The 23,945-nt window shown below is 33.6% G+C and overlaps 2 protein-coding genes across 2 annotated transcripts in view; one reads left to right on the top strand and one right to left on the bottom strand.

Moving 5' to 3' along the window:
• Nucleotides 1-3,783, bottom strand: part of LOC127857477 (uncharacterized) — an 85,069-nt gene extending 81,286 nt beyond the window's left edge. The window contains exons 1-3 of the mRNA XM_052393873.1: nucleotides 3,480-3,783; nucleotides 3,156-3,287; nucleotides 2,930-2,971 (exon numbers count right to left, since the gene is read on the bottom strand). Coding sequence (XP_052249833.1) covers nucleotides 2,930-2,971; nucleotides 3,156-3,287; nucleotides 3,480-3,659 — 354 coding nt within the window. The 5' untranslated portion in view covers nucleotides 3,660-3,783. The remainder of the gene's footprint in view (nucleotides 1-2,929; nucleotides 2,972-3,155; nucleotides 3,288-3,479) is intronic.
• Nucleotides 3,784-12,173: 8,390 nt separating this feature from the next.
• On the top strand, nucleotides 12,174-14,169 carry LOC127857478 (uncharacterized). The gene is made up of 2 exons (XM_052393874.1): nucleotides 12,174-12,781; nucleotides 14,017-14,169. Exons 1-2 carry the CDS (start codon nucleotides 12,566-12,568, stop codon nucleotides 14,167-14,169), a joined length of 369 nt encoding a protein of 122 aa, XP_052249834.1. The 5' UTR covers nucleotides 12,174-12,565.
• Nucleotides 14,170-23,945: the final 9,776 nt, after the last annotated feature.

Here is a 23,945-nt window from a genome sequence, read left to right on the forward strand (position 1 = left end):
AATATCTACTATATTTACAAAACATCAGTTATCAAATAAACACATATTTAGTACTTACTCTGTAGTATCGAGGTGAACCACACATTCGTTCAGTGCCAAAGGAAAAACAGACACAATCTGGCGCGCGATACAGCATACCCACAATATCTGATATGTAAACATATTCCGGTCGCAGGTACAAAGACTGTCATTGTCTCCTTTAAATCATGTTCCCTCCATTTTTATGTCCCTTGTCTCTTTGTTGGTCTGTTTGTTTGCGTCAAATTTAATATTGGCAATAACGTTTGCAGATAGCAACTTGATATTTGGCATTCATGTGTATCTCATGGAGCTGCACATTTTGAGTGGTGAAATGTCAAGGTCAAGGTCATCCTTCAAGGTCAAAGGTCAAATATATGGGGGGACATAGTGTTTCAAAAATACATCTTGTTTGAACTATGATGCATCGACAGAAATGATGTTAAAATACAACAGAACTCAAATTATTATTGTAAGAATAGAAACCACGTCCAACGACAAATGACAACTAATTTACTTCCGCTATACTGTTTAACTGTCGGATTTTAATGTTATCTGAGTACTCATATCGGTCTGTATTTAGAGTGTTGATAAATGTTAAAGTAGAAATACAGGAATGATGAATTTTGTTAAAAATCGTAGAAAGCCATTGAAAAACGTCCGCTATGACGTCACTTTTAAGGTGAGTTCTTTTAAGGTAAACACGGTGAACCTAAGGCGTATTTCGAACGTAATGAATATGTGGATATGATTTCATGCATTTTCTTAAATAATAGGGGAACAACAGCAACAAACTTGGGGAAAATTAAAACCTTAGGTTATGTTTTCCCTTAGGCAGTTTGTAAATACGGGCCTATAACCCACCTGTATTAGTCTTAAAATATTTTTAACTGAATTAGGTTTGCATAAAAGTACACGTTTGGTAAGTGCTGAAATAAAACATACGTTTCATATATTATATATACGATGTCTGCGTGACATATATTTAAAATGTATGTCGAAAAGAATACATTGTGATTACTAAGTTATAAACATTAAAATTGACATAACAGAGCATACCATGACCATTAATTTATATTTTATTGTAAAATAAAAGTGCATACCGCTTAATACATCAAAAGTTTAATCTAGTGAACAACACTAAAACAGTACGTACATTTCTAGTGAACAACGCTAAAACAGTACGCATATTTCTAGTGAACAACACTAAAACAGGACGCACATTTTTGTGCGTTTCCCCCACTTAGTCTGAACATTGTTAAATAATTCAAATTCACAGTTTAAGAGACGATCCATAACAGCAAAATACATGTGTTATTTTATGCTGCTTCCAAATATACTGCGCGTTTCGGAAGGCAATAGCCGTAACGGACCGTTATCTTTCTTGAAAAAGTATTATAATTTCTATGAATTTCTGAAATTAATATGTTAAATTGTAAAGCTCAAATAATTTATAAATTATGCATTCAGTTTTAATCTTCCTTTGCAAAATATGTCATCAACGTTAAATCGTTCTGGGAATTTTAATTTGCAGCGAATTATCATACACATTAATCCAAAGTGAAATTTATTTGGATCTAATATAGATGTAATGGAATGGGAATGGAACGTTTTCACCGCCATGTATATGGTGCAGTTAAAGGTTCACTGTGTTTTATATGTTGGTTATTTCCAGTACAACATATAATATTTCTAAAATTGTTGGAGTCGAAATAGTTGTATTTATATAGCTCATTTCCTTGTGTTGTTCTGTTACATTAAACCCGATATATTAAATTCAAAATGTTATTTATTAGATATAATATCTTGGCAATTACTTTATGAAGTGCGAAAACAATTAATTTTAATCGAAAGTTTACAGTCGTTTTTCAAATGTTAAATACACGTTTAAAAGGCACGATGACCAATCAACATTGCATCTCAGGTTATGGACAGAGCAGATCAATTTTAGCAATTTTTATAATTAATCACTAAAAACCTATTTCTGTGAAATTATTTTGTTTGCGATCAGTGTGTTCTGATAAGACCTTTTTTAAAGTTGACAATACACATCTATCACACAACACAAAAGCACAGTTGTTCGAGGGACAACACCATTTGTAAATTTGTTAATAAAACATAAAACACGTGCAACTTATAGCTTATGCCTCTCTTTGTAATCCATAGTTGTTTTATTAAGTTTCGAATTGTTTCAATGATACTTTATACAGTTAGTTTTATGATTATTCATTGTTTTGCGTAGACATTGTTAAGTGTAATTAAATGCCATGTCATAAAGCGACGAAACTATTAAAATGTCACCTCTTTTAGTCTTTGGTTTTGTAATTAGTATATATATGATGCTCATGATATGAGATGTTTGAATACTGTCCTTATAAATCCATTAGTAAAATAATGGGGTAATAATGTTATTTGAAAAACAAAATCACTTTATATCAAAGCTGATGGAATGTTTCTGGTCCGACTATAAACGTGTTTCTTATATGGCATTTATTTAAACGTTAGAAAAACGTCGCTGAACCACATATTAAATTTCAAAATCACTAAATGTTTATGTGGTTGACCATTTACTAAATGCCTTCCTATTGTGTATGGTCGCGTATTAATACAACACTGACCTTAACAGCTTTTTAATTTCATTATGATAATGATACTCTTTTTTTGTACATTCAAAGGTTACAAACAGTCATTATTTGCATCCGTAATCTATGTGTGAGTCGACATTAAGCTGCGTTTTATTCTTGAAACTGCTTTCGTTTTATACTTGCAACAGTCAAAACACGTAAACGCTATTGGCATGAAATATTGTTGTATTTCATTATTGCGTGCAACTTAATTTCTGCGTTAAAAAGCAATACCATTAAAGCAAATACAACTACTTGTTTAAATGCTTTATTGAGAGTAATTCAACATATTTAAAAATGTGATCTGTGTAATGGGATAAGCCAGGGTCCTGAAATGTATAAGGACACATTTGTAACAAAAATACTTTAAATCAAATGCATGCCTAAAACGTCATTGCTATTTTCGATCATGCATACTTTGCATCGTAATTATAAAAAAACAGTACTTAGTTTATAATGTGAGATAAATATTCACAGTATTATCAGGAACCATTAGTAAATTGACCATTGTACCGTTTTATAGCGTCTACCACTTTCTTCTGCAGCAGAAGACGAGTTTGCATCCCTTCTTGCACCACGGGCATCGACCAACGTACTTCTGGAACTTTCCACATCTCGGTGCGCATTTGCATTGGGCTCGAATACCTATTGAAACACAACTATGAAACTGGGATCTCGATAAAATCCACAGATAATCACAAACAACGTATAAGCTATATGTAAGGTTTTGTTCATTCATTTGTGTGGTACCAATATTTTATATAAGACTAAAAGTAGTTAGCAGTTCTTTTATTTTACAAAGAACTTATGTAATTAAAGTCAATATGGCCCACTTACCCCAATTACCCCATCCAAATCCACCATATCCGCCTCCGTATCCACCATATCCGCCTCCGTATCCACCACCAAATCCGACACCACTAAAAGATCCACCTCCATATCCATAACCATCGTCGCAATCTCCGCCGTAATCGCCACCATAACCGCCACCCTAACCACCGCCATATCCGCCTCCATACCCGCCTGCAAAGCCTACAGCTCCGTAGCCTCCATCGTCACCATAACCCCCTCCGTAACCAGCACCGTAACCATACCCCCCTCCGTGGCCGCCTCCCCACCAAAAGCCCTTTTTGCGCACGGCTAAGGCTGAGTAACATAACGAAGAAATATATACCCAAAGACATTATAAGTGAGTTGTATACAATCACGCACCAAAAACCGTTTCAATTGTATTTGTCTATTTGTCATTACTTATCGGGTGATATATTCAGTTTGTATAGTTAAAACTCATATATCGCAAAATATACATTCAATTATCGTAAAAAGCGTATACGAACACTGCAGTAATATTGTACTTTTGTAAAATCTATGTTATTTTTCTGAACAGTTTATATTTACAACTTGTTCTCGCAAGATATACTACTTTTTCATGTACAGCATGATTTTGCATAGTGTTTCGATGGTTAAAGTCGACATAAAAGTTTGTACATAAATGTATATATTCGTGGTATTTTGTGATTCCGCATACACGTATCCATAATTCGCCATAATTACCTTTCTCCTGTTAAACAGGCTTGGGCATATGTTGACACAGTTTATGTTGAAATGTGTAGACTAATTTAACATCTTATCATTTGTTGATTATCTGTTTGCAAATGTCCAAACGACGCTGTAAGTCCATGAATGAAATCGAAAACAAACTTGGTATGTACACATTCAAAAACGTTAATTTTAAATCAGTTATATTCAATCCATTGTATGTTTATAGATCAATGAAACAACTATGCATTTTCTGAATTGTATTTGACATTTGTAGTGATTCTGTAAATGAATTGCGAATGAAAACTTGTATAATTAACGTTTAACGCGATCATGAGTGTAAAGAAAACGAATTATTTCAAACTTGCCATTTGTAAACTTTGTAGCGAGTATGGTATATAAACAGCATAATAGCCATATAATATCTATGAAACTCGCTCTTATGCGTGCTTTCTCATTTTGCATATTTAATAAACTTTTCAATCAGAAATTACAGAGCCACATCAGTGCACATACTATGTTTGATAATTCATTTTTTTGTTGGATATTGTTTGCTGTTTTGAACACATATTAGGTCATATCGCTGAGATTTAGTTAACCTTACCATGTGTTCATGGGCGAACTCACGTATTCAAGTACTCTTACTACTATGTGCTCATACCTACTTTCGGGAATCATCATGAAATAATTGCCGTACTTAACAAACAAACATGCCCAAGCTAATTGAATTAGAGAAAAAACAATTATCAAAAGAGAAAAATTACGTGAAATCACGTCCGTACACATGACCTCATTAACTTAGGAAAGAAAACAACGAAATATAAAGTTTGATATGATAAACATTTTGAATTAAAGAGCATGGTGTATTTAAAGATCATGTCAAGTTTTGAATATATCTGCTGAAGCGTAATGTTATAACCCACAAACGTTTTACTGTAACAGAACGTATTTTAAGATAAGTGGTACAGAAAGTACAAGTCGAATATATAATTAAAGATATTTCTTGTTATATTTGTTCGAGAATGTAACCCGCCTCCCAGTTTCGCTGAATGGTTCAAGTTCCCAACGGGTACTACTTTCCCGTACCCCCCCCCCCAAAAAAAAAAATTCTCAATCTAAATTTTTCGTACCCAATTTTCGTACCAAATTTTTTTTCGTACCCAAATTTTTTTCGCACCGATTTCTTTTCCTACCCAATTTTTTTTCCTACCCAATTTTTTTTACCATTTTTGGGGCATAATTTTTGTACCCACAATTTCCGTACCCATATTTGTTTCGTACCCAAAATTTTCGTACCCACATACACAATTTTGGTGATGTAGATAAACGTAAATTGATGCTTTTATATCAATCCTCTCAAAAAGCATCGTCACATCAGTACTGTCAGTACTTTGATTTTGAATTGCATCGGTAATAAAATTGCATAATCATAAAAGTTTTGAATACTCAATCTTAATTGCCCTGCACCTCGTGGTACCACAATAATAAATTACGATCGGAAGAATTATTTCGTAAACAATCTGAATTGTATTGCACCTCCAGGTACCACAATGATCAATAACGATCGGAAGACTGATGATACTTTACGACTATAATCATCTATTTTATTTTTCTTTCAAAAGAAAAGAAATGATAATACGTCATATTATAGTTGCGACCACGACTCGCATTTTAAGCCATGTTTGCGGTCACACACAATATGCAATTTGCACGACCACAGTGTGAGTTTTTGTTTTTCACAATGCTCAAGGGGGATGTTTTTCTGTTGTTAAGAATGGAAGTATGTCAATTACTTGATTTCATATATATATATATATATATATATATATATATATATATATATATATATATATATATATATATATATTCAGAGTTTTGGTAAGATATGGAAAAGTATGAGTTTGGTATCGATACATTTTAAACATTAACCATGTTATTTTGAATTTACAAATAATTAGTATTTGATAGTTTACTGAATCGATAGCAGTCTGATTGTACTGAAACACATATGGTCATATCGACTGATATATCGAAGCATATGAAGCACACACATATAATGTTAGTACAAATATGTATAACTATTATCGATTATAGCTTTGCGGGACAATGTTCATGCGGTACAACCCAATAAATGATTTAACAGTTGCCTTGGGTGAAGTAATATTTTGCATCTGAATTAAGTTATTTACGAAATATTGTTCGGATAATTAATGCCTTGGAGTTTCGCAATGTCTTAGGTGAGAAGGGGCATAGCCTGCCTCGGAGGATGGCGCCTTCAATGCTGGATAGATATATTACCTTCCATTGACTTTTGCGTCACTTGTGATGAATAGGTGAATCATCTGCCCCCGAATTGTTTGGCCGTCATTGACAAAAATGGGCATGGTTTGCCTCGCAGATTTCGGCTTCCGTAAATAGAAATATAATTACTTTCATCGGCGATATGCGCTGTCCGTGTTGACAAAGTATTGTACCTGTCTAAAAAGTTGAGCTGTTCTTGGCGAGCAGGAAGATTATATGCCTAGACGTTTGAGCTGTTGAAGATGGGAATGGCAATCATCTGTTTCTGAGGTTAGAATATATAAAAAGCAATGTTTATATCTTTTAGTATAAAAATATAAAAAGATGAGAAAACCACAATGCCATCGTTCCATTATTATAGGTTTGAAAGCTATGTAGATATATGCAGAACCGCCTGTCAAGGTTGGGAAAATGATTATTATTTATTTAAGGATCTGATTAAGATACATTATGATGTTGCGAGATTGCACTGAATTCATAATGCAATGATTCAATTGTTTTGTAAACACGTTTCAAAACGTTTTTAGTCTCACCGAGATTTATGTTTCTTTGTCAGTTAAATCTATTGATGATTCCCCAATTTGCATTTCATGGTAAGATTAATTGATATCTGCCTTAATTGCGTCTTTTAAATGTTTGCCGCGTCATGTCGAATTCTCGATTTGTCGATCAGCACACCTGAAAAATACAATTGTTAAGTGTATGACTGTTTACCTACTTTTAAGTTTATATATCTATTCTTATCTCATAATAGTTTTATTTTAACTGACTGTAACTGCAACTTACTATATTAAGGTTATGTATTCGAAATAATTTAACTTAACGGAAACTATTTAACTTTTCTATTATGTGTGCTCCACGATGAACATACAAAAATAATATTTGGCCTTTTATAACCTTATTGCAGCTTCTTCCCTCGTTTCACGAAACTGATCTTAATGTAAATATGATTTAATGCTTTTTGTATTTAGCTTTCCAATAAAGGCGATATGAAGTTGTTACTCATTGTGATTTTCTATCGTCGTGCCTCAAATATAATGTTTCTGGGTGCCGATTGTTAGAAATACATACTTTCATAAATCAAACGTTATTTCAAAACGTTAATTTAGTAGCTTTTCTTTAAAACTCGTAAATTTACGTATAACTAATGTTTGCACGTAAAGTAACAGTTGATATAATGCATTCGTAACTCCGTGTTTTTCCGTACATATACAACTTTCCGTCAAATATTGTGTGTGTTTTCTCACACCAAATTCATGTTTATATGAGCAGTAACGATAAATCGTTACATTAGCAATAAAATTCAGTTTTATTGACACAGCAACACTTTAATGGCAATAACTAGTCATCGGTTACATGTCGCCTTGGTAACATCATATGTTACTAAGGCGCAGTTTGGAATTTAGCTATATCGAATGAAGCATGATGAAAACATGCACAGATAAAACTGACCGATTAAAGTACATTTCTTTCAAATAATTTCGATTTTTCTTTGAAAAGAGCATCATAATTTTATTAACGGATATTGACTGTGTATTGAAAACAAAAATATAGACAAAATACATTGACTTTACAACTAAAATATGTTGTAAATGCTGCAGATTCCTAAACTTATACTACAGTGACAATTTCAACTACCGATACAATTAACATACAATTCACATATTATCTGTGTAGTCATGAACAGCTTTTTTTATAGACATAATGCTGTTTACCCTTAAAATAAGATTTTACATGTTGCTGCATTTCTTGGCATGTAAACATGTAATTGTTTCTTAAGAGAAATGAGTTCCATGAAATGCCAAAAGATAGGGGGCAAATTATATTGCAGTATTTGAATGCTATGCAGGGTGAATAAGCACAGATGTTTTAACAATATTCAGTCATAATGTATGTATGTAAACATATATTTAAGCTGTTGTAATGGTACTTCAGTTGGGAATTGCACCGTTATATAAATCAAGCACACACATATTTTATCCATTTAAAATGAAAACTTGTTCTGGTGCACGTAAACAAATACAGACATTATTATACAACCATTACTAAAGCAAACAAAAGATTAATAAATAAACTCAACCTACCGTTCACAACGTGGTTGTTGGACCGCGGAAAAGTTTGCAGCTATTCTTGCAGCAAACATTTCTGGTACTTTCACACCAGTTGACGCATTTACATGGTGTTTCTTTACGTCTAGCAATATGATGTTAATTTTGTTATTTTGTTAAGTTGTACTTTGTGCCGTTGTTATGGTATTTCATTCATATCACAGCGATTAATTTATCAGGTCATGATACTGTATTTTTCCGTGCAGTAGTTGGTTTTACCGTTTGTAATTGTACGAACTGCCGGTAACTGTCAACTGCCCTACTTGAATAGGATGTATTTGGGGAATATCTGTGCAAAACATGTAATAACTAATCCCCACATGCATTGTGCCGGGTATCGAGCCCATGATTCTCGGACAAGCTCTTTACAAACTAAGCTAGCAAGTGTAAAAAAAATCATGTTCGGGATATTAAATCTGATCTATACCACCAAAAGCAATATTTATACCGCGAATTCATGTTTTTGTTAACATTCTTACAGAATGTATATGCGCGCACATGTTTAAAATCGAAGCTAAACACAGGGTATTAAGGGATAAACCGAATCATTGGTTTGAAACCTTCTTTATTAGAAACGATACACAACATTAAACTTGATACGAAATTAAATAAAAAAGCTAGACATTATGCAAACACAATTCAAATTTGTACATGTAATAGCGATGAATCACTTAATTCTTATATTAATAATTAAAACATTCAAAAGTGTCGATTTCAAAGGACATATGTATGTGTTTCTTCCTCCGAGTAATGTTGTGGCGATTAATGCATTTTGGCACCACTTTTGTTCAGTCTGATCAAATACGCAGATACAATGTGATTGTTTTATTTGATTTAATTTCGAGTTGGTTCATAACAGTTTCATTTAACAAAACAGTATTCAGTCAAACGTAGTAAAGGATGTAGAAATGAAGTCGCATCAATCTATACGTTTTGTGAAATCAAGCACGATGTAGTGATGTTATAAAATATGTAGATATAAAAAAAAACAATTTTACCTAAACTTAAAGTATTCGGTACATAATTTTTAACATTATATAACTAGCACTATTGTACAATGTATGTGTAATGCATTCATTTACTGATCATATATCACATCGTACATGTTTAAAAAGAAAACCTTTAATTTTACTACTATCTAAACATGTATTCCTGAATAAGTTTTTGAATATTTCAATCCTTACCAAAATAAATACTTTTTCTTTAAAAACTAAAATCCGTATTAAATATGTTATGTTTTTTTCATAACATTAATATTAAAATATTCTGTGTCATCATTTTTTACTTTACTTTTTGCCCTTTTTGTTATGTGTCGCAAAAAAGTGATTATGAGTCAAAATGTGTTTGTATTCATGTCAGACGTGCAAACAATTTGGTAAAAATCGGTCAAGAAATGTTTAGTACATAGATAGGGCTTTTTAATTTCTGTGCATGCACAGAAATAATCTAATTTTACATTGAAAAATCACATGTAAAACCACGTGGCCATTGCATCATTGTTTACAACGCCATTTGCATGAATGATGAATAATCATGTCATTACCCGTTTAAAATGGGACAAGCAAATAGACAGGACATAGCAGCGTAATGTTTTTGCAGCGTTATTTTTTTGTCAATATCTATGCATATTTCTTGACAAATTTCAATAAACTTTCAACAAACTCGATAAAAACTCCTTTTGTTTTCAATCCACAAATAGGCCTTATTGAATTCGCTCTGATCTGAGAAATCATTTTTATGCAATCAGCTTGCTTCTGACTTTTTACGAACATGATATTCCATACACACTGATCCTCGTTATTCCATTAAGACAAAAACATGTTTTATAATCACTTTGCTAGGGCTATCCGTAGACATAATTCGTTTGAAAATTGCTTGTATTATTAAGTAGTTCTTTGTTTTGAAATTGGCGCTCAAGTGACCCAAAGCGTGAATACGTCACAGGTTAAAAATAGTCTTGAGTATTCCGTTATGTACATGATTAGGTTTCGTATATTTGATGATTTTGGCATTTTTTGGGGACAATTTTTGCAAAAATCAGTATGGACGAGTTAAGCTTTTAGAATGTATCTGACGAATACTGATCAATTCTGGTCAGTTGAATTTACCACATTGTTGTGAGAGATATTAACTCGGGCGGCTTTAAATAATGCAAAACGTTGACCGATTAACAAAACATACGTTGCTTAGAATTTTAAGTGTCGGGGGCTTTTTCCCTCCAAGATATTGATCAGTGAAATGTTCATATTAGTCCATATCTGACCAACTAAGATGCAACAAGACAAGTGTAATGCATTTGCAATACAATTACGATATGGTAATTATCGAATTCAAATTTAGTCATTTTTTTAAGCAATCTAGGATATTAAAGACGTGCAGGTCTGTTCATGTTTTGATGCCTGTGATAATTGTATTGGGTTTATTGTTGATTGTTGTTTGTATGTCTTTATTGCTTTGAAAAAAGTTTCATAACTGTTAGTACCTTTGTTATATTAAAGCATTAATGACGACGTTATACCGGTGCATCGAGTAATCCATGTGGTCCACAAGCAGCCTCAGACAACAATGCTTCCCTTGTTGCACCACTGGAGTTGACCTTCGAACTTATCAAACTGTCAACATCTTGGCGCACAATTGCTGTGGGATCTCAACCTTATTAATAAACCATGGGTGTAGTATAAATGATGAAAATAATCACTGTACTTGTTATATATTAGCGTGTTTATTCACATATTTTTCATATTTTGGTCATAATAGTGAGCAGTTCTCCAATATTCATGAACATCTCCAAATTATACCGAACTTTCAGTAATATAATCTTATAAAACGTTTAGTCTTTAGCCTCAATTCCATATAAGCTAGAATTTGAATGGCAGTCCCCGATCGTCCTTGATCCAATCTGATCAAGATTTGGGACGATTCGAGGACGTTTTGTTAATTTTTGAGCGTTGAATGACTTCCGAACACCTTTTACCCGGTGATAACACGATATCTACAAAGTCCGGAATCACCACACAATCAACCCGGCGCCAACACTGAGTGTCGCGGACCAACACGGTGGAGATAATGATAGCCGTCATAAACACGGATCAACATGTCATTTACACGGACTTTCCCGGACCTACACGACAGCCACATAAAAAAACACGACAGCGATACTACGAAACACGATTTGCCCCTAACCGACAATAATTTATATAAAAGTAGGTTGATGTTTGGTGTGTCCATCAATTCGGCTGTCCGGTTAGCGCACTTATATGTACATGCGATTCTCATCTATGCGACCCGGATTCAATACCCGTTCCCGGAAATTGCGGATATCATATGATTCAACATGTGTCCGTATTTTTGCATGAAGTAATTAAATGTGTAAGTGCTGGGTCACACTCCAGGTCCTTACAAAATTCAGCCTCTGGCGCGGATGGACCTAATGAACTCCAAAATGCACACACGCGCATACACACTCGGTGATTCCATCAATATGCAATCGGATCTAGAATGAGTATTTCATGTACTAAGCTTACACTTCGAAATGCCAGCCAAAATAAAACGAATAGAAAAAGTGGGCAAAACGATCTTAACTAGTTGTGATAAACATAACTGTCTTCGTCCTACGTCCGGCGACAGTTATGAATCCAAAAGGTCTTTTCAATGGAGCAAGTGCCGGAGTGAATCACACCGGCATGATTTTAAGACTTATCTTACAGTGTAGAGCATTAAACTTGAACTATTTGAGGACAAAAAAGAATTTCCAGTTCATACGAGTAAAAATTTCTAATGAAACATACCAATTAAAGCGTTATTTCCACTTTTTCCAAAACCAACATAAGGATCAGAGTGATTTCGCCTAGATCGTCCGCCATCTTGAAACAAAACGTTGGAATTTCCGGTTTGACCTTATTTGCATAAGTTTTTGGCAGCCAATCAGAAAATAGGTCAGAAACCCATTTTCATATATGGAAATCGTATCCATATATGGAAATCGTAGTATTTTTCAATAAAGCCAACATGGCGGCCTACGTAAATGCGATCGAGAGAGTAAAAGAAAAATACGGTTTAAATGTTACCCTGAAGCCACAGCAGACTGATATCATCTCGTACTTATTAGATGGATGCGATGTTTTTGGATTGCTACCAACTGGATTCGGAAAATCAATGACTTACATCTTTGTACCATTGATTTTAGACGAGGTTAGTTCTTCCCCCACCCCTTCCATTATGATTGCAAATCACGTAGATGTAAACTATAATGCTGCAAACAAATTCATAATAGAAGAAGCGGTCACAAGAGAGATGCCGACTTGGCATGCTTTTGTTTGTTTACCGATTCGAAGTATTAGCTCTTTTTACGAAGGCTAAAATAAAAGGCAATAGGGACTTACAAATATAAATAAAGTAATCTGCTGAAATGTGCTACAAGTCAAACATAAACAGGATTTTAGTTTGCTGTAGACCTCTCTCAGGGCCCTCGTTTTTCTGTTTTTGGGGCCGAAATTCGGCCCCATTTCCTTTTTAAAATAGTATACTGTGTTCCCCTATTTCAGCCAAATATTCCCCCCTCAAAAAAAGCAAAAAAAAAAAATTTCCCATTTTTTTACTTTGATACCTATGATGCCAGCTGATATCATGCTTTTAACCTTCGATTAAATGGTTTTTTTTGTAAATTACATTAAATTATAGCAATTTTAAGTGTTGAATGGTTGGTAAAAAGATCTACTAAAATTCCCCTTTACGCCCAAAACAACGCAAAATTTCCCCCTCTAAGGGCCCCGGCCCCAGTCCCCCAAAGTGTAGCAAGGGCCCTGTCTCTATAAGTTATTCTGATAAAAGATGCTCACATTGAGCAATTTCTTCTTTTATCTCAATGGTTTCTACCCAACCAAATCAATGATTATGTCTTCATATTCTTATATAGGTGTTGGGTGTCACCTATATGAATTATGGACAGTTTTATCATTTGTTGAAGAGTAGATGAATTAATTGCAGCACATGACTTTCACTATTTCATAAAAAGAAGCAACATCTTAGGAAATGCTGGTTTGTTTATTATTTCAAATGCAAGAAGAATGAAACAAACAGAGAATTTCATTATCTTGAGTAAAATTGTTTTATGTTTGTTGTCTAAAACAAAAGCATTAGTATCTAGGGGGAAACAATTATATATAATCTGATATTACAAATTTTCTCAGCTCATTGGATTCTATAGAAAAAGATGTAACTTCATCATCAGAGTAGACTTAGATGAAAAAAACTGAGTCACATTTGAGTGGTAACACCACACACATAAAAAAGGGTGGGGGAAATCATTTCCACAGCCATTGTCAGTAATGAATATATGAACATTTTTATTACAAGCAGATTCCACTGGAAACTCAGAAGTAGATATTACAATTTGAAACTCACTGGCTCCTTTAACATATTTTCAGCTGAAAGGAGAAAGAGATGTGTGGCATACATCTCTTGTCATCTCTCCTTTGAAGGCATTGATGGCTGATCAGGTTGAATATCTGAAGAGTCACAGCATTCCTGCTGCATCCCTCTCCGATGAAACAGAAATTAAAGGTAAAACTGAAACATAAGTATCATTGAGAAGGGGGATAGGGCTAGCTTTGTATAAAACCCTAGATAGAATTGATGAAGCTCTGATAAGAACCAGTTGCACAATGAAATATTGTTTAATATGTCATGTTTTAGATAATGAATCTTCAGAAAAATATTCATGAGCTGGTTAAATTGAAACACATATCTGTCTGTGTGACACATGTTTGTAATACGAAAATAGTCTATCTGTTCCAAGCTTTTACTTATTAACCTTTACATCCAAGCAACATAAACCACCCTACAGAAATTTAAAAAGAAGTGTGGCATATGAAAAAATGCTTATGGGCCCGTTGTCATTTGTATGTTTACTACCCAACCCCAATGTTTTTGCAATGTCTGTTTGCCTTTTGGTTGGTAGGTTTGCCTTTTGGTTGTTTTTTTGTCAAACCTGCGTACCTTTTCCTGATAGCAACTTCACATGTAGCATGCATATGTATCTCATAGAGCAGCACATTTTTAGGGTTGACAGGTCAATGTCATCATTCATGGTTTCAAGGTCAAACATATAATATCATTTAAGGTATACCATACATTTTTAACCATATACTTCATATTTCTAATGCATATGTATCTCATAGAGGTACTAATTTTGATGGGTAAAGGGTACAGGTCTTCCTTCGAGGTCAACTGTCAAGTTTGTGTCCAACTTTAACATTAGCCATATCAATTCATTATTGACATGTCTGATAGTAACTTGATATTTTGTATGCATATGTATCTCATGGAGCTGGACATTTTTATGGGTGACAGGTCATGGTCATCCTTCAATGTCAAAGATCAATGGGGATTTAGTGTTTCTAACACATGTCTTTCTTTACAATCTTAAAATATTTCTTTTACAATCTTAAAATACTTTGTCACACACTTTTTGGACTGCAGATGCTTTAAGGTTGTCTGCTTCAGAAAATCAAAAGTTAACTTATTTTCTAACAGCTACAATAATTGGAACATTTTATTTCAGATATAAGAGGGGGAAGGTTCAGTGTTCTATTTGCCTCGCCAGAAGCAGCAACTTTAGCCAAATGGATGAAAATAATAAAGGAAGATTTGAAATCAAGAATCTGTGTTTTGGTGTTTGACGAAGCACATTGTATTTCAACATGGTAATTATTTTACAGTAAATTTTTAGCTCACCTGAATACATAAATTTCTCAAGTTGAGATATTGTGATACCAAGATGTCGGTTCGTCCATGCATGTGTTCAAAATTTAGCTTGTGCAGGTTATAGAGACTATATCTTTACACAAATTATCATAAAACTTTTATCAGAATGTGAGTCTTATGACAAGTTTGACCATTTCGAAAATGGTTTTCCTCCGGTCCAAAAAAAGGTCATATGGTATTAAAAAGAAAATAGTGGCTACATTTTCTTATGCAGATGCTTTACTATGAAAATCTAAAAGGATATTGTTTTGTAATGGATATAACCATTTGTGCTTTTGATAAGAATTCAATTGATGTGCTTGTGATTTTATTATTTAACTCTTTTTCCAAACAACTTACTTGCAACTATGTAGAAGTATGTATTTTACCACAATTCAATACACATTGCAATAGATGCCATTGTTTGATAGGATAGTTACAGTTTTGAGAAAAGTAGTTATCACTCATTCTGAGTAAGTTAATCCACTATTTATCACAAGGCGTACCTACAACTTATTACAGCACTTGTTTGTTCAATGAATTATCCTTTATCTGTATTATGCCATTTTCAGGGGACTGGATTTCAGACCTGCCTACAGAGAAGTATCTGTAGTGCAAAGTATTATAGACAAACCAAACCTGGTTTTGACTGCCACAGCCACCAAAAGCATACAGAGAGACATTTACGAACACTTGGGTTTCAAAGTGGAGGAAACTAAAGTGGTTGCTGCTCTTCCTGATAGGTATAGTTTTACAAAATTCTTGATATTTGGTCCACAGAATATACAGTATACTATTTAACCTTTACTGCATATAAACAGGCTGTAAGCAACATGAAAATGCTAAAAATATAATAAATGTATGTACAAACATTGTTTTCAATCACTTAGTTGTTAGATCACAACAATTGGATGCTGTGAGACAATGCCCCAAGTTAATTAAAACTTTAAGCATACTCAATGCAAAACAAACTCAGACATTCTTGGGTCTTTTTTGTCTCCATTCAATGTGGTTTGTGATAGACAGACTGAACACAGACTTTTTTTAACAAAATAAGTATGTGTAAAGTTGAAACCAATCAAAAGCAGAAATGCTTGGGGTTGGTTTGACTTTAGCATGATCAATGTTTTATAACCTCTGGGCAAGTATAGATCAGGCCTTTTTTGGGCCAATTTTAAAGCCATTATTTGGTTTATATTCCCTATGGCAAAAAGTATCTTTTTTTTACCAAATTGAAGATTAAAATTCCCAATTGATGCTTAGAAAAAAAAGTATTGAAATAACAACAGGTTTACTTCTAATTATTAGCCCTAGATTAACCCATTTATGCCTAGTGTTATCTTCTGACCTTAACAGTTAGATGAGTCAATTTTCTATTAATGGGACTTCTGGTATTTTTTTTTCCTATTTTTATAATATTTCTTCAGGGTTGGCACGAAAAACCCGCCCCCGGGAAAACCCGGTTTTTCCCGCCCCGGGCAATACTCTGAAAGTGGGGCAATACTGGGCAATACTATTTTTTATTCATTAAACATGCAGTTGTAATTGTTTTTTATCATCCCTACTTCTCTGCTAGCCTCTATTGTAAAGAAAAATCCCCAAATAGAATCTCTAAGGTTTCATGTTTGTGCAGATTACAAAAGAATTACAATAACAGTCATTAAACTTTAAAGTCAGAATTGATAATGAGTGATCATTGAAGAATTTTTTTTTTTAATTGAAACACAATTAACAGGAATCTGTCACTTATTGTAGCAATCAAAGCATGTTTTCACAGTTAATGGGAGGGCCCTAATTGGCACTTATCTGTGTACCTTTTATGGCCCCTAATAAACAGTTAGAGGGCCTTTGTCTGGCCCTAATAGGCCCAATGTTTATCTAAGCGGCCCAGTGTTATTGTTAGTTGAACAAACTGTGTGAGTGTCATAAATGATGACATAAAACTGTGTCAATAATTTAAAATTGGAGCACGAGTCTTAATGCAACATGAGATCAACAAAATTATTTGAATGATAACAAAAAGATAGATTACATGTATAATCCATCATAACTCTACCCATTTCCCTTTACCTTCATAAAAACCATTCTGTTACATATCATATCATATTTTTAGAAAAATAATGTAAGTGAGTTCATGAAATGTCAATCAGATCAAACACAGATACCAAGTTATACCCAGTATTGTCCATAAAGACCAAGACCATTAAATTGACTTTCATTAATGTAAAAATAAGAAAGTATTATTAGGATTCCAAACTTTCCACATGATGTAGTTGGTTAAAATGTAACAAATAGTTTCTAATTATTAATAATTAATGGATATGTTTGTATACAGGCTAATAATTATATAAGTTATATAATTGTGTAATATCTTTATTACCCAGTTAAGCCCATCCAAACCATCCAAGACAAACACAAATGAATTGCACTTTTTTGCAGAAAAAAAGTAATTATTAATTTGCATCCACATGAAGTAGAAGTTAACAGTGTAAATAATAGAATAGAATTGCTAAAATTAATAGTTATTTTCTGTATGTACTAAATCATTATTAGGCATAAATGGGTTAATATAGCAGTACAGTATGTTTACAATCAGTAAGAATTATTGAATATACCCTCATTTAAACTTAAAATCATCAACATTTAAGTAAACCCTTTCTTCCCAATTTTGTCCAAAATTACACTTAAAATTCCCATTCCCAGGGGTATGGGTCATATTCCCAAAATGACATAAAAAAGCCCTGTAGAAAGCAACAAAGTTTAATCTATTGTATAAAGATAAGCATTACTTACCGGTACTGATTTGGGTTTGGTTTTTGTTGAAAAAGTTTGTGTTGGTTGAACAGTGTGGCTTGCTGGGTCAGTAGATGAAGTTGTTGGCTACAAAATACAAATAGAGTCTTAACAAGTTTCACGAAAAGCTGTCTGTAAATGTCTGCAGAAGAGTCCTGAAAAATGTTTGAATGTAAAATAAAAATGAATTACTTAAAATGAGCTAATTCTCATAACTGCACATTGTTTATCTGGATCAAAGCCAATTACATCAATTATACTTGATTTAATTATTTAATCCCTTATACAATTTATTGATTCAACTTTGAAATACTGTACTTCTATTCTATTAACTTTCAGATAGCAATTAGGATCTGCTGTTTCAATACAACATTAAGCTTCGTAGTGTAATACAGAAAATATCCTCATCAATATCAATTTCTTCTTTCGTCAATTGGTTTTAAAGGTCATCTGCTGCAACACACAAAAATGTGTCTGCTAGAAAAAAAGAGTTAAAAAAAATGTAACAAAAACCAGAAAAACCATTCTAACATAATTCAATACGTCAGTGCAACACTAACCCAAGTGCTCTTGAATTCAACAGAACTTGGGTTATTGTCAATATGAGCACTTTCTCCTTTTATCACAATGATTTCTACCCTACCCAACCAATTTCTATTCTTTTTTTAATTTGTAATGGAAAATTAAGAAATTGGTTGGGTAGGGAAAAAATCATTGTGATAAAAGGAGAATTTTCCATTACAAATTTATTTGTCATCTTCAAATTAAAATATTTTATATTTTTTTGAATGCTTTCAAATAGCCTATCAACTAGTCAAACATATTCTAATCAACATTGGTTGGATAACTGATTATGAATTCATTATTTCTGTACATCTATCAAATGAATGATTCATGAAACAAGTTATCCTGCAAGTTTGTCACATCAGTTATCATTGCAATTTAAACAAGAGCACCACATATTGTGTGCGAATGCTTTGCTGTGGGTGCAGGTCAAAGTGACCTTGACCTTTGGCCTAGTGACCCTAAATGGGCATGGCATGTAGAAGAAATGAAGGTGCAGATACATATCAAGTAACACAGTTGTAGGTGGAAGAACTTTGATTTTAAAGGCAATGTTCAAATGTGTGACAAATTATTAAGATTTTAGCATTATGTGGACGACGAGCTGGCTATGACAACATCTCGGGTTTCCTCCGATAACAGCCAAGCTAATAAAACAGATAAGTGATAATTAATCCATTTGGGTACCAACTATCACATACATCTAAAATACATGTCCAATCCATTATTATAAATAAAAGAAGGGTGAACGTCTCAGGGCTACATAGGGCAACAGTTCAAGGGGGAAATGACCTGATACTGTCTCAAATCATCACAATTATCTTTAACTAGATTTGAATAATTCTTCTCCAAATACATGGCATTGAAAACAATTTGACAAAATCTATCAGCAAAATCTTCTTAAAATGCTTTATATTCTCTGGCAGAATGAGCTATCTATATGAGAAATGGGGTTAAACGTTTCATAAATGCCCTACACATACAGTACAATCAAAGTGAGTTTACCTTTTGTGGAGAAGCAGTTCTTAGTCTTTTTATCTTCCTTGGAGTAGGTACCGGACTCCGTAATTTCTTGGCGAGATAGGTGGTACCCCCTGTCGCTCCTTTTAATCGTTCCAGTGCTTCCTGCTTCGCAACTGAAGATTTGGCCATGGAAACAAGCATCCACGAACATGATGCACAGAGGAAGCGTTGATTTTTTGAATCGGGTGTTATTTTCACAGTAAATTCTTCTTCGATTATGTCTTTTAACGTCTTGTCGATCTTTTTAAGTTTTGCACTTGCTCCCAAACTTCTCCGACCGTAAGATTTCTTCTGTTTTGAAAATTCCTTCCCGCAATTGCAACATTTTGTTAGATCTAAATCCATTTTCAATTAATTATTATTTTCTCAAACGTCGGCCATCTTGTAAAAAGCTCTGTTCCGGCGTTTAAAGTGATTACTCTGGTACATGCAAAAAAGGCGGGGTACCATCGCGGGCTTTTTCTTTGTTATGTAAACATCGTAGTAGGATACCTTATATGGCATAGCTCCTCCTACATTTCTTTTTCAAATCTCGCGAGATCACGCGGTAACTGTCATGGCCGAAATTTGATCGAGTTTTTATTGGGAAATCTAATTTTCGATAAAAGTATGTTTTATCTCGTTAACTGTTTATTTTTTTCGTCTGGGAATGAATACAAATTGTTTTCTTGGGTGATCCTTACTCTAATTGCCGGAGAAAATGTTATTTTATAGATTTTGATTTTGCTCCATTGCTTCTATCGTCTCGACTTGTAACTCGAAACGTAGTGTTAACGGAGAGCAGAGTTACATTATTGCAACTAATCTTAACGAGCACCATCCGCTACTGATTAAGAACAACAGAAACAAGGTGAAACAAGCTCGAAATCCGGATCAAGATTTCCATCAGCTTCAAAAGTAGATCTACATTCATCAACACAGAACAGAAACTGACACAAACAAAATGAAGTCGTCCCTTGTCCTTTCAGAAGAATGGGGACTGACGCCGTGCACAATAAATTATCCCATTTTTACACTAACAACCTGTTCTATATATTATTGATACCATATCAGTCTTTATATACTCTTTAACTGAAAAGTGTTCCCGGACTTTGAAAAACGCGGCGAACCAAAAGGACATTCCGGGACTTTCCAAGACCTACAAGGATTGACAGGGAGCTGCACAGCGACGCCACGGTTCAAAAGCTGGATAGTGCCGGATATGATCCGTGTTAATCCGGCATCTATATGACACTTGGACTTAATATGAAGAGCGTTCAGTTAAGTGCAATGAGTCCTTTATCGTGTAGTAGCTGGAGCCTTGCCTTTATCAGTGGTTTAATTTATTATTTGTATTCTGGAAGTTGATGTTGAAACTTCTGGTTATATCGATGCTACCCGCGTTTACTGTTGATTAATTCTTTAACGGACGAATTCATTGCACAGAGTGACCTGTTAAAAATATGTTGTTGTTTTTAAATATAACTTATTCGACCACGGTTGATAGCGTTCCATTTTTTTCAAGGTAAAACACTTTTAAAATTTATCTTCAGAGAATATAGCTATTGTTTACGTTAACGCTAAAACGAATCGTACATTGAAGGGTGTAACTGATATTCAAATAAATGCATATCGGCAAAAACATCAAGTGCGAAGGATCGTTCGTTTGAATCGAAGGGATATACATATATGTGTCAAACATCTCAGTATGTTGCTTTTGACAATATGTACGTACTTTGCCCTTAATGCTTTTCCCAAAATTGGGAGACTTTTCGATTCATTGCAGATGAAGTGTATTTAAGTCAGATAATGACAATTTGCATTTTATTCAACAACATTTTCGTTCTAAATGTGACCTATCAAATTGAATGATGATGATATTGTTTTTACATTTAAATGTTGTCTCATTAAATATGCGTGTTTCCTTTAAAACTAACGCTTTCATATTTAACTGCTCCAATACTACTACTTTAAAAACATAATGACATAAAATAACTTCATGACACGAATGCATCCAACTTTGGGCGTTTTAGAAGTGTAAATACTTACCAAATATTGTGTGAGTATTATATGTCTTTTTGTAATTTTCCACGGCTATGTATTTGAATGCTACGAATGTCATATCTGGACCGGTTCGAGCGAAATCACCCATTATACAAATGTTCTCTACAAGGATCAAAAATACACTTGAAGACCTTTCTGACGCAACACTTTTCAAACTTTAAATTTGTAATGTTATTATTCGACTACATTCTGAGCAAGTTCACGATAAAATCATTCATCCGTAACAATCGGACGCTTAAGCACGTGGGGTATGTATAGTATCGTTTCGTCTTTTGGCACGTTTTATACATTTATTTCAATACTTAATTTTATGTGGGTTCTTACACCAGAAACACATAAAATTATTTATTTTTAAAAATATGGCTGATTTGAATAATCAGAAGCGCAAACCCGCATTTTGGCTAATTGCATGCTATCCACTCCACGCGATTAAGCGACCGATCGTCTGTGATGAATGATGTTATCGTTAGCTTGCGCTGAATGTAGTCAAATGATTACACCTACAATTTTGAATGAAAATCGTAATTTATAAGAAAGATATTAAAGTTTGAAAAGTGTTGCGTTAGAAACAATATCCAATACACTTGCAGGTAATCTGCAATTTGTCAAAATGCGCGTTTGCGCTCTGAAATATTTATATGAGCCGTACATTTTCAAAAACTAGTTGTATGTTATCCTGCTGTAAGAACCCACCTTAAATGATGAAATTGAAATAAATTTAGACTAGTTTTTCTTTTCGTCATTTCCACGTGCAAACAGATGAAACTAACATACCCCACGTGCTTAAGCGTCCAATCGTCTAGAATGAATGATTTTATCGTGCGCTTGCTCAGACTGTAGTCAAATGATCACACGCTAAATTTAAAATCAAAATCTTAACTAATAGCTTAAATATTCATGTTTGAAAAGTGTTGCGTAGAAAAGTCTCCGAGTGTAGATAATGGGTAGCATTGAGAAATAAAAGGTTATCAAATTCGGTCACAGATCCGCAGGCAATATTTGATTGAGAAGCTACCCTCAATGAAACATTTATTTGAGTACATAATCGTTGTTATTTGCTGATGAACACATCAAGTTGTGGTTTATTTTATACATTCAAGATATTATATTTTGTTTAAATATAGTTTAAAGGGTTGTCATCATATCTTCCTTTTGAAAGATTGTGCATTTCATTGCAATTGTTTTACCACACACTATCGAATTAATTCTTTGCAAGTGTACGTTTCTTATCGCGAAAAAAGTGTATTTTTGATTTTAAACTTGTTATCGGAATAACTAATTGTGTTCTCAATAAATGTTTTAACTGTTGTTAAATTATCGGCATGCGTTGTCGTGCAAAGTTTGTTAAATTATGCTTACAACGGGTTTTCCTTATTTTGTGATGCATTTTAAAATCATGTTTCAGTATATATTTAGTAACGAATCAATCAGACAAATATAATATTTTAGATTAAAGCAAACACTGTACCACATTACGATGTCTGCAATAATATACGTTGTTGTTAATTAGCGTGTTAGTGTTGACTTTCAGTTTGATTGATCGCCGTACTAATGTTCATTTAATTTACATTTTAACGAATGACCTTCATTTTTGACATGTCTGTGGTAATAAAACTGTTTTTTCTGCAATCACATTTGCATTAAATTATTTTTTACAAACCATTTACTTGAACATAATAAATCTGAATTACGTATATAATTAATGAAGTGATCAAGCTCGCCAAAGTCATGCCTAACGTTTTTCGTAAGAAGAAACACATGAGCGAAATTGATTGCTTTGTGGTTATGGATGACCATTGTTTTGTCAATGCCAGCAATTATTAGTTTTTTATGTACATATGCACATATGCACTTTGCAATTTAACCGTTAAAACCAACATGTTTGCGAATTGCATGTTAGTACATCAATCTCCTATCTGTAGGCTCTAGCTGTATGGTCAAATAGTGATAATGTAATTGAAGCATAATCAAATCTCACTCTTTTAGGGCCATGTAAGTATATGATGGCATTATTAAACCACACATTATAATTATACGACCCAGAGCGCCCCAGTAGCAACCGATATCAAATAGTTTGGTATCTTTTTACACCGTTATTCTCCGATCGGAAATACTTGAGCATTCTGTCTATAATAGTTGACCAAATTTTCAGGCATGATTAAGCAAAATATCCTCAACCTTTCAGAAA

The sequence above is a fragment of the Dreissena polymorpha genome, chromosome 14 (genome assembly GCF_020536995.1).
Source record: "Dreissena polymorpha isolate Duluth1 chromosome 14, UMN_Dpol_1.0, whole genome shotgun sequence".
NCBI classification, from domain to species: Eukaryota; Metazoa; Mollusca; class Bivalvia; order Myida; family Dreissenidae; genus Dreissena; species Dreissena polymorpha.

Coding starts and splice junctions, on each gene's coding strand:
- LOC127857478 (XM_052393874.1), top strand. CDS start 12,566: ATGGAAATCGTAGTATTTTTCAATAAAGCCAACATGGCGGCCTACGTA. Junction 12,782..14,016: donor TACCATTGATTTTAGACGAG/GTTAGTTCTTCC, acceptor ACATATTTTCAG/CTGAAAGGAGAAAGAGATGT.